This window comes from Arachis duranensis, chromosome 7 (assembly GCF_000817695.3).
Source record: "Arachis duranensis cultivar V14167 chromosome 7, aradu.V14167.gnm2.J7QH, whole genome shotgun sequence".
Taxonomy (NCBI): domain Eukaryota; kingdom Viridiplantae; phylum Streptophyta; class Magnoliopsida; order Fabales; family Fabaceae; genus Arachis; species Arachis duranensis.
In genome coordinates, this window is record NC_029778.3 from 20,245,644 (window position 1) to 20,257,410 (window position 11,767).

Consider the following 11,767-nt stretch of genomic DNA (forward strand, 5'->3'; position numbering starts at 1 on the left):
CCCAAGATTTGATGGCCCAAACCGGCGTTCAAAGTCACCTTCAGAATTTCTAGCGTTAAACGCCGGAACTGGCACCAAAGTGGGAGTTAAATGCCCAAACTGGCATAAGGTGTGGAGCTCTGCTGTACCTCGAGTATTAATGCAATTACTATTCTTCTTCTAATCAATTCCGCTTGTTCTTGTTCTAAGATACCACTTGTTCTTCAACTTGATGAATGTGATGATCCGTGACACTCATCATCATTCTCACCTATGAACGTGTGACTGACAACCACCTCCGTTCTACCTTAGATTGGGTGGATATCTCTTGGATTCCTGATACACAATGCATGGTTGATCGCCTAACAACCGAGCGCTCGCCTGACAACCGAGCCAGCCATTCCGTGGGATCAGAGTCTTCGTGGTATAGGCTAGAACTGATGGCGGCATTCAAGAGAATCCGGAAGGTCTAACCTTGTCTGTGGTATTCTGAGTAGGATTCAATGATTGAATGACTGTGACGTGCTTCAAACTCCTGAGGGCGGGGCGTTAGTGACAGACGCAAAAGAATCGATGGATTCTATTCTGGCCTGACCGAGAACCGACAGCTGAATTCCGCTATGCTGTGACAGAGCATATGCAATCGCTTTCACTGAGAGGATGGGAGGTAGCCACTGAGTGGGATCGACCCTTACTCGCGTAAGGTTTATTACTTGGACGACCCAGTACACTTGCTGGTTAGTTGTGCGAAGTTGTGCGAAGTTGTGTTTATGCCATGGTATTGAACACCAAGTTTTTGGATTCATTACCGGGGATTATTTGAGTTGTGAAAAGTATTGATCACAATTTCGTGCACCAGTTCTCAACCGGTTCAACGATTTATGGCCGATTCTTCAATTGCCAATTTTGGATATAGGATCGGACCGTTAACACTGTCGGTTCACGGTTGAACCAGTTTGATTGGCTGGTTCGGTTTAGTTTTCAGAACCATGGTTTTACGTACTATTTTGTGTATAGTTTGACGTATATTTTCATGTGTTTTTGTGCATGTTTGCATGTTTCAAACTGAGTTTGTATAAATAGAAACTTTTACTGTATTTCAAGTAAATTCGCATGTAATTGGTGTTACTGTCCTTGAATATTGTTCTTGTGCTTCTGGTGTCATTTTATTCATGTTTGGTTGATTTGAATATCATTTTAAACTCATATTTTGTCATGTAATCAACAAAATAGTAGAGGTGTATATGACTGGTATTACGGTGTATATCAAGCAAATTCGAGTGTAACTGGTGTTGTTGTCCTATCCCTGGTGTAACTAGAAACAAAATATTGTCCTTGTGCTTCTAGTGTCATTTTATGCATGTTTGGTTGACTTGAATATCATTTTGAACTCATATTATGTCATGTAATCTAAAAAATAATAGATGTGTATATGGCTAGTATTACAGTGTATATCAAGCGAATTCGAGTGTAACTGGTGTTGTTGTCCTATCCCTGGTCTAACTAGAAACAAAATATTGTCCTTGTGCTTCTAGTGTCATTTTATGCATGTTTGGTTAACTTTAATATCATTTTGAACTCATATTATGTCATGTAATCTAAAAAATAATAGATGTGTATATGACTGGTATTTCGGTGGATTTTAAGTGAATTCAAGTGTAATTGTTGTTGTCCTATCCCTGGAGTAACTAGAAACAGAATATTGTCTTTGTACTTTTGGTGTCATTTTATACATGTTTGGTTTACCTGAGTATCATTTTAAGCTCATATTATGTCATGTAATCTGAAAAATAATAGAGGTGTATATGGCTGGTATTCGGTGTATTTCAAGTGAATTCGAGTGTAACTGGTGATGTTGTTATCTATTAACCTTATTTTTCATTCCTTACAAGAAAAATGACAAACAAGAATCCCGCAACACCAAAATATAATGTAAGAACATATATCTTAGACCTTCTCATTTGTTTATGAAAAATTCTTAATTTGAGATGCTCGACAACACTCCTGCATGATAAGTTCCAAAACATGAGTAATGAAAAGAAAGCCAGTGTCCGGGAATTGGGATTTGATGGTTTGATAGACATCCCTCTAATAAATGTGCCACATAAGATCTTGAAGGAGTTGGCATAATCTTTTGATTTGATAAGAAACGCATTGAACACCTGGTATGGTGTATTGAGCATCAACCAAGAAAATATAGGAACTGTCCTTGGCTTGAATGCATCTGGTAACTGAATATATTAACTGTTACACTTGCATTCTTTATAATTTATTCTTTGAAATCTATTCTTTTGAGCTCATATTATATCATGTAATCCAAAAATAATAGAGGTGTATATGGCTAGTATTTCGGTATATTTGAAGTGAATTAGAGTGTAATTAGTGATGTTGTTTTGCTGCTTTTGTAGGGTCGTTCTTTCTAGGCAAAGTTAATTTTAAGGAGCTTAGTGAGGAGGAAAAGGAAGTTTATAGAAACTTCCAAGGCAAACATTGAAGCAATTGACAGACTCCATGATGGAGATCGGTGTTGACGGTGACGAAGATCAGCTTACATTTAAGAGAACGTTCATCATCTACATTCAAATGTCGTTCTTGTTGCCGACAACAATAAACAAGGTTTCTCCCATCTACATGTCGCTAATTTTTTTGTGTGGACACCATACATGAGTGGAATTGGAGTGACCATATCCTCGACTTCCTCATCAAGGGCATAAGTGAGCACATATTGAAAAAGAAAAAATCCGTTGATAGCTGCCTCTATGCTCTAATGATTGTATACTTTCATGAATCCAAACACAAAAACAAGCCGGCGGATTGATAAACCCCAATTTTATAGTTTATCTTGTACTTAATTTAGGAAATTTTATCACCTTTTCTCACATTTATTCAATGAAATAGCATGGTTTTGTAATTCTCCCTTAATTTGTGTTTAAGTGTAAAAACATGCTTTTTAGGCCCTTAAATTGGTAATTTTTATTCATCTTTGATTCCACTAGATGCCTTGATGTGTTTGTTAGTGAATTCAGGTTGAAAAGGATAGGAATGGATCAAAGGAATGAAGAGAAAAGCATGCAAAATGGATAATTCATGGAAAAAATAAGGATTTGGAGTGCATTCATCGACGCGCACACGTGACAGACGCGCACACGTGGATATGAAGTCGTCAGGCGACGCGTACGCGTGGATAGCAAAATGCCAAGCGATGCGTACACGTGACCCACGCGTACGCGTCACTGCTCGCACGTGACCTCATTTAAGTGAAAATGCTGGGGGGCGATTTCTAAGCTGCCCAGGCCCAAATCCAATTCATTCCTGAGAGAATTTCATGCAGAATTCAAGCTTGGGCAAGGGGGAGCAATTAGTTGTAGGATACCATCATGTAATTTAGTTTTCTAGAGAGAGAAGCTCCCTCTTCTCTCTAGAATTAGGGTTCTTAGGATAATTGCATCTTAGATCTAGGGTTTAATTCTTGTTCTCATATAGTTTTCTTTATGATTTCTTGTTCTTATACCTTTGTTCTCCTTAGTTCTCTTGTTAATTTTCCTTTTCATGCCTCTTTTATATTGATGAACTCTTGTTGGATTGGAATTTTATTTAATGCAATTTATGTTTTCATGTTGTTGATGTTTAATTGAGTTGTTGTTATTGTTTATTCCTTGCAATTGGTAGTTGTAGAATTTATCTTTCCTTGCAATTTATTATACTTTCCTTTCATGCCTTCCAAGTATTTGACAAAATGTTTGGTTGGATGTTAGAGTAGATCTTTTAGCATTCTTGGCTTGGAAAGAGGAATTAGGCAATCTTGAGTCACGAATACCCAACTTATGTTGGTGATCTAGAGTTGTTAGCTAATATTATTTTCATTGACGCTAATCTTTTGCTAATTTGATTAGTAAGTTGATTAGGACTTTTGGATTGAGATTAGTTAGGCTTATTTGACTTTCTTCCGATGAGGAGATAACATTGTACCTTCTCCCTACGTTGAAGATGACAAAATAGGCTAAATTCTTGTTAATCATTGTATGATTAGTGACTAGGATGGAAAGATTATATTCTCAATCCTTGCCATGAATGTCTCTCTTTATTAATTGTCTTTTTTAATTGCTTTCTTAATTTACTTTTCTTGTCGTTCATTTTCTTGCCACTTCTATCAATCAAACCCCTCATTCCTTCATAGCCAATAATTGACCACTTCATTGCAATTCCTTGTGAGACGACCCGAGGTTTAAATACTTCGATTTATTTTCATTGGGGTTTGTACTTATGACAAACAAAATAATTTTAAATTTGATTTAAGGATCGACTATAGGTTTGGGACTATGCTCACAACTAAATTATTTGATTAATTTCCTAACCAGTATTAATCATCCACTTATTCATATGAATTGCATGATATTACAATTTCTTCCCAAATTTATTCTATGATTGAAAACTTGCTTCCTAAAGCTTTAAATTGTGTATTTTAATTTCTCTTTTATACCATTCAATGCCGTGATCTGTGAGTTAAGTGTTTCAGGCTTCATAGAGCATAAATGGCTTAGAGAATGGAGAGGAAGCTTGCAAAAATGGAAGGAACACAAGAAATTAAGGAGATGACCAGCGAGAAGCGACGCGGACCCATGGCTCACGTGACCGCGTGAAATGGAGGAAATTGCAGTGACGCGCTCGCATGCCTGACGTGAACGCGTGGATTGGAATCTGCACGAGCGACGTGAATGCGTGGACGACGCGTACACGTGGCAAGGAAAAATGTTGAATGATGCGCACGCGTGGACGACGCGTACGCATGACATGCGCGATATGCAGAATTAACAGAAAATGTTGGGGACAATTTCGGGCCGCGTTTTGACCCAGATTTCGGCCTAGAAACACAGATTAAAGTCAGGGAACATACAGAGACTCAAGATATCAGATCATACACACAATTTTAGGTTTGGATGTAGTTTTTAGAGAGAGAGGTTCTCTCCTCTCTCTTAGGATTTAGGATTAGAATTCCTCTTAAAGGAATTAGGATTTCTTTTTCTCAATTTTCAGGTTCAATGTTCCTTTTACTTAATTTCTCAAATTGATTTATGAACTCTTTATGTTTGGATTGATTTTCTTTTATTAATGCAATTTGAGGTATTTCAAATCTATGATTTTATTTAGCTTTTTACATTCTTAGCTTTGGTTGATTAATTGGAGACACTTGAGTTATCAAACTCAGCTGTTGATTGAAATTGGAATTACTGATTGATCTGGATCACTCTAAAGCTAGTTCTTCCATAAGGATTGACTAGGACTTGAGGATCAAGCTAATTAGTCCACTTGACCTTCCTTTGTTTAGTAAAGACTAACCAAGTGGGATTAAAATCCAATTTCATCACACCTGATAAGGATAACTAGGATAGGAATTCCAATTTTCATATCTTGCCAAGAGTTTTCTTAATTAGTAATTTATTTTTTCTTGTCATTTAAATTACTTGTTCCTTATTTCAAAAACCTAAAATAAAATATATCTTTTTCCATAACCAATAATAAATCATACTTCGCTGCAATTCCTTGGGAAGACGACCCGAGGTTTGAATACTTCGGTTATTTATTTTTATTGGGTTTGCTTAGTGACAAACAAAACTTTTGTACGAAAGGATTCTCTGTTGGTTTAAAAGCTATACTTACAACGCGAACTTATTTGTGAATTCTTTACTGATAAAAATTTCGATCGTCAAAAAAGTAACTAAACATTATTCTTTCTTTAACTTCAATGTATTTGTTTTATATATGATGTAAACTAATATTTTACCTGTTTTAGGGCATCGTCAAGAGAGAAGAGCTGAAAGAGAAATTGACGGGAATGAAAGAGGAAGAAAAGAAGGAGAAAAAGAAGAAGAACACTTCTTCAGAAAGTGATACTGGTGTTGACTTTGAGTCTGATTCTGAACAAGACTCAGAAGAGGCACCAAAAATAAGAAAACAACCAACAAGAAAAACAAAAAAGTAAGTATTATTTTTCGGTAAATTTTGTTTTTTTACTGTGTTTATTGTCTCATGATTATTTGCTGCTCAGGATGGCATCTAAAAAGAGGAAGCACATTGTTCAGGATTCATCTTCAGAAATTCAAAGTGAATCTGATGATGAGTAAGATTCTCAAATTATTATTGGAATGCTATGTTTTCTGTTTATATCAAAGTTTTATGTATTAATAGAATATTTCTAATTTATTGTTAGAAGTGAAGAATTGGAGTGAATAATAAAAAGAAAATTGAGAAAAAAAGTTCATAGTCCTACAAAAAAGTATGCATTACTTTCGGAGGATATTTCATCAATTTTGTTGCGTTTGTTTGCTTGATAATTCTTTGCTTTCCATAATATAATAAAAAAAAGCACATTATTGAAGATTCATCTTTAGGGAAAAAATGAATCTGATGACGAGTAAAATATATTATAAAGCTATCTTTTCTTTCTCATCAAAATTTTATTTGTTAACGTAATCTTTTGTATGTACTATCAGAACTGAACAAACATAAAAAATTTTAAGAAAAGCAAAAAAAAAAAAACAAATGATAAACCTGTAAAAAAATATGTTATTTTTTCGTGTATTTTGATAATTTTACTATGTTTTTGTTAGGTGATGATTGTTTGGTTTTTCAGGATGCGAAAAAAAGCACATATATACGAACCTACTTTTTAAAATATCTTATCTCATTTTTTTATCCATATTTCATCGTAATGTTACATATTGATTAGCTACCTACCGGAGCAGCCACCTTAAATGATATAATACCATGATATTTTATGTGACCTGTTTAGGGGAAAAAAGGAAAGGAAAAAAGGAAAGGAAAAAAGCTACACTAGTTCAACCCATTGCCTTATAAATATACCTTAGTATGGGTTCCATACTACAATTATAAATACCATTGATCTAGCATTATTTCATAAGAAACATAATGGAATTCCAAAGTGAAATGCAGGCTGCAAAACTGCTAAAAGCTCATAGCCACATATGGAATCATATATTCAATTTCATAAACTCTATGTCTCTTAAATGTGCTGTTGAATTAGGCATACCTGATGCCATTCACAATTATGGTCAACCCATGCCACTTTCACAACTCATAGCTTCACTGCCAATCCACCCATCAAAATCCTCCTACATTCAACGTTTGATGAGAATCTTGATCCACTCTGGATTCTTCACCACGAAGAATGTCGCCAATGATGACCACGAAGTTGGGTATGTGTTAACTGATTCATCCATGCTTCTGCTTAAGGACAATCCCTTAAGTGTGACACCGTTCTTACTTGGCATGCTTGATCCAATATTAACAAAACCATGGCATAAATTGTCCACATGGTTCCAAAGTAACAATCTCACACCATTTGAAACAGAACATGGGGAAATGTTTTGGGCATATGCTTGTCATGAGCCTAAACTCAATGAATTTTTCAATGATGCCATGGCAAGTGATGCTCGATTGGTTAGCAAGTTGTTAGTTGATGACAAGTGCAAGGGAGTGTTTGAGGGTTTGGAATCATTGGTTGATGTTGGTGGAGGCACCGGAACTGTTGCAAAGGACATTGCCAAAGCATTCCCACAGTTAGAGTGCACTGTTCTTGATCTTCCACATGTTGTTGCCGATTTGGAAAGAACTGGTAACCTCAAATATGTTGGAGGAGACATGTTTGAGGCTATTCCTCCTTCTAATGCCATCTTGTTGAAGGTAATAAAATAGTATCACTTGCTTTCATTTTTTAGTATAATTAAGTTGTTTATGTATACTTTTAAAATCATAGATTCAAGCTCTGCAAATATCACTTATATTATTAGTTGTGTGCGATATCTTTTTAAACTTTGTATAATAAAGAATACGTTGTATCGTTTTTACATTTTTTAATGTGTTTTTTAAATATAACTATGGTTAAATTTGATGAATTTTACGTTTTTATTTTACATTTTCTATCTATAATAATCCCGTTTTTTTTAATTAAGTGTGCTGAATCATTGGTTTCATTTATATCAAATATTGAGTTCTTTTGGCATGCTAGATTTTTTTTTATCATACATATGATGTTAATCACACACGTATAGTCATACATAACGAGGAGTGTTAGGACCAATAAATTTTGTGAGTTGTAATTATTAATTAATTATCATTAGTATTTTTAATGGTGTAAAATTATATGATATAAGATTACTCATTTTCTTTTTGTATTAATTAAATGTTGACCAAATTTTAATAAAACTACTATTCCTAAGTTTTTTCATATATAATTAATGAACCTGGCTAAAGGGACCACTAATAAAGAACTAATAACAACTAACTAATTGACCCTTGACGTAAGTAACATGTCTGCATGTGGTTACATAAACTTTAGCTCATATTCTTTTCGTATCTATATTTGAATTTTTCTACAGTAATATAAAACAATAAAATAATATCCGCATGTGATCACATAGTTTACTAAAGTAAACAAGATGAATTAATCAAACTCTTTCTATTGATTTTGATCAATAACTCTTACTTTGAATATAAATGCAGTGGATTTTGCATGACTGGAGTGACGAAGAATGCTTGAACATATTAAAAAATTGCAAGGAAGCAATCATGAGCAAAGGCAAAGGAGGAAAGGTTATTATTATAGACATGGTAATAATGAAAGATGAGAAAAAAGGTGGTGATAATGATGATAAATCTGTTGAAACAAAACTCTTCTTTGACATGCTGATGATGGTGTTGCAGACTGGAAAGGAGAGAGATGAAAAAGAATGGGCCAAATTAATATTTTCTGCTGGATTTAGTAACTATAAAATAACTCCAATTCTAGGATTAAGGTCCCTCATTGAGATATATCCATAGCAAACTTATCACAACAATAAACTTATCCCTCGTTTAATGTCAAAATTGTAATTTAGATTGTGTCTTAAAGGAAAACTAAATGTATTCCAATAAAATTGTTTAGGAAAGGACTCTTTAATTTATAAAGAAGCTGAGTGCAAATAAAATTTCATGTCAGTATATATATAGGTGAATTTTACTAACTCTCTCTAAATTAGAGGATAAGTTATCCCCTGTGACATGTCTTCTTATTATTAAATGAAATAAAATAAATTGTGTATCTGGCGATGCCATATTTTCATATTGGTCCTCCTCATCCATAACCTCTTCTCCATCCTCTGCATTATCTTCTTCGATAGTGTCATCGTTATCTAACCAATTTGATTCGACATTACACCGATCACAATTACAGGAAGCCGTAGTCTTCCATCAAATTTTTTTTGCCTGCTAGCATAGTTTTCATTGATAGAAAAATAGCTCAAACAGATCTCCTTGCCTTGAGGAACATCATGAATCATCCTAACAATAATGTCGGTATTATTACTGCCATCCAGTGGATTACTATCCACAGAATCAAATCTACAGACATTGGGAAGACAATCGTGATTAAAAAAGGAGGCATAGGGGTATATACAATAAATTCTAATAGACCTCTCGCCATCATCAACAGAAACCGGCTGCATTAAGCCAAAGACATTGTGCTTGTCCTTAGCCAGAAGCGCAGAGGTGAGTTCCAAAAATAATACATTCTGAAGACCAGTGGGAGCAATTGAGCAGAAGGATGAAATAAGAGGGTGTAGGAACTGAGCTGCAGAAATTGTAGCATCATCGGGAGAACCATGAAGAAAAAGCAAGATTTGAAAGTCTAAGGGGGAGATATTGGCAAGATTGTAGTCAGCAATGAAAAATTGAGCCTAGACTTGAAGTTCAAGGGGATGTCCAAAAAAGAAGAGTTGGCTTGGAAGTGAGACAATGCTTGATAAAATTAAATTTTTTAATAATTTTTATAATTAAAAAAAAGTTACATCATGATTAATTAATTAAATTAATAAAATTTAGGTTAGATTAAAGTTAAAATTAATTATGATAAGTCAATTAATTTTATTTCAGTTAATAATAAAAAAATATGTTACAAAGGATAATTTATCCTCCAATTTTTAAAAAATTGGATAGTATTCACTATATATATATGTGTGTGTTTTTTATCATAGTATTCATTTTAATAATCAAGTTGTCAATTTCTTTGGGTATGTTAAACTCATTTAAAGGCCTTTTTATAATTTAAATAAAAATTTATTTATTTTCGATTAATGTAAATTTTAAAAAATCTACCATATTTTTTCATATTTTATGTTTAGATTGAATTTTAAACACTCAACAATAGAAAAAAAAAAAAAACTGGATTGAAAGAAGTAGCAAGATAGAGTGTGTTATTTATTTATTTATTTACAAAAGCCACTGAGCAAGATATTGAATTTGACTCACTTATTTTTGGATTGACTTGTGGAGGTCAACTACACTAAGCTAACTAATTAATCGACTAAATTAAAAAGCCTATCATTATTTATAGAGCTATAAATCCAAATTACATCACACCAAACTAACAAGGACATGGGCATATGTGGATCAAAGGAAGCACTACCAAACAAACCAATGACGGTAAGAAGGTTAGGGTAAACACAATGAAGCAAAATAAATGGATTAGAGAACTAGAGAAGATGGTGATGTACAAACGCAATGGTGATGTACAAAAGCAAATTTGGCAAAGCAAACCAATGATGATGCCAGTGAGCTCCTCAGGCTGACAAAGCAAAGCGAGCAATAAAGGCGATGGGCCAACCTGATTACCAAATAGAGCTAAGGCGATATTGGGCTGCTTCTCACTTGCCAAATTGATTTTGAAGAAAAAGATAAATAAATTCGTAACCTAGATACACAATACACATTCACACACTCTTCATATACTTACCAATTTTTTCTCCTCGGATGCAGCTGATAGGATTCGAACCCGAGACCTTTGAGGTGGGGAGGGGGCGAAATGCCGTGTGAGCTATGGCTCATTGGCGGGCCAACCTGATTACCAAATAGAGCTAAGGCGATATTGGGCTGCTTCTCACTTGCCAAATTGATTTTGAAGAAAAAGATAAATAAATTCGTAACTTTTTGTTTCACGAATATTTTAGTATTTAATTATTTAAAAATATTTTTAAATTTTTTATTTTTTTTAAAGTGAATAAATTAGTTTTTTTTAAGAAATTGGATCTGATAGAAGTATTTGTATGAAGATATTAATCTGATCAATTTTTAAAAAAATAAAAAAACTTAAAAATATTTTTAAATAATTAAAAATAAAATTATTTACGAAATAAGAAGGTAAAAACTTATTTATTCTTTTCTCTAGATTTTATTACAAATGTGGTCAGTAAATTTTAATACAAATGCTAACCGCAACATATTATCCGCTTGAGTCATTTTACCTCCCTTTTTTTATCTAATAAGAAATCTAGTATTTTCTATCACAAAAAAATTGTGTGCAGGCAATTTTAATCATAAAATATGTAAATTACTTTTATACCATCAAAAATTGATTTGGGTGAAAAATTTTTGCGAAATGTTTGATAAACATGCTTAACAAATTAATATACTTTTAGTAATTTATTGAGTTATCCTAATCTTCGATGAATATTAAATTAGTTTACATAATTTATAATTAGAATTATCAGTATTTATTTCTTTCATGGTTAAAAATAGTAAACTATTGTTTCTAATAAAATGTTGCTTCTAACATTTTTATATTGAAAAAATAATACTCTTTTTTTCTGTAAAATGTTTAAATGATACTTCTCTTTCTTTTACTTTTAAAATATACAGTCTTTTCTTAAAAAAATTAAATAAACATATATTTTAGTCTATTTGATTAAAATAATAATTATTTTTATATATAAATTAGTGATAATTATTTTTATATATA

General features: G+C 33.1%; 1 protein-coding gene across 1 annotated transcript; it reads left to right on the plus strand.

Annotated features, from left to right (window-relative positions):
* Positions 1 to 6,880: 6,880 nt before the first annotated feature.
* LOC107458207 (trans-resveratrol di-O-methyltransferase-like) lies at positions 6,881 to 8,849 on the plus strand. Its single transcript, XM_016076407.3, has 2 exons — positions 6,881 to 7,680; positions 8,500 to 8,849. Exons 1-2 carry the CDS (start codon positions 6,907 to 6,909, stop codon positions 8,815 to 8,817), a joined length of 1,092 nt encoding a protein of 363 aa, XP_015931893.1. The 5' UTR covers positions 6,881 to 6,906; the 3' UTR covers positions 8,818 to 8,849.
* The last annotated feature ends 2,918 nt before the right edge of the window (positions 8,850 to 11,767 follow it).

Excerpts from the sequence above, each read along its gene's own strand:
- LOC107458207 (XM_016076407.3), top strand. The coding sequence starts at position 6,907 with ATGGAATTCCAAAGTGAAATGCAGGCTGCAAAACTGCTAAAAGCTCAT. Across the intron at positions 7,681-8,499 it reads CTAATGCCATCTTGTTGAAG|TGGATTTTGCATGACTGGAG; the intron begins GTAATAAAATAG and ends ATATAAATGCAG.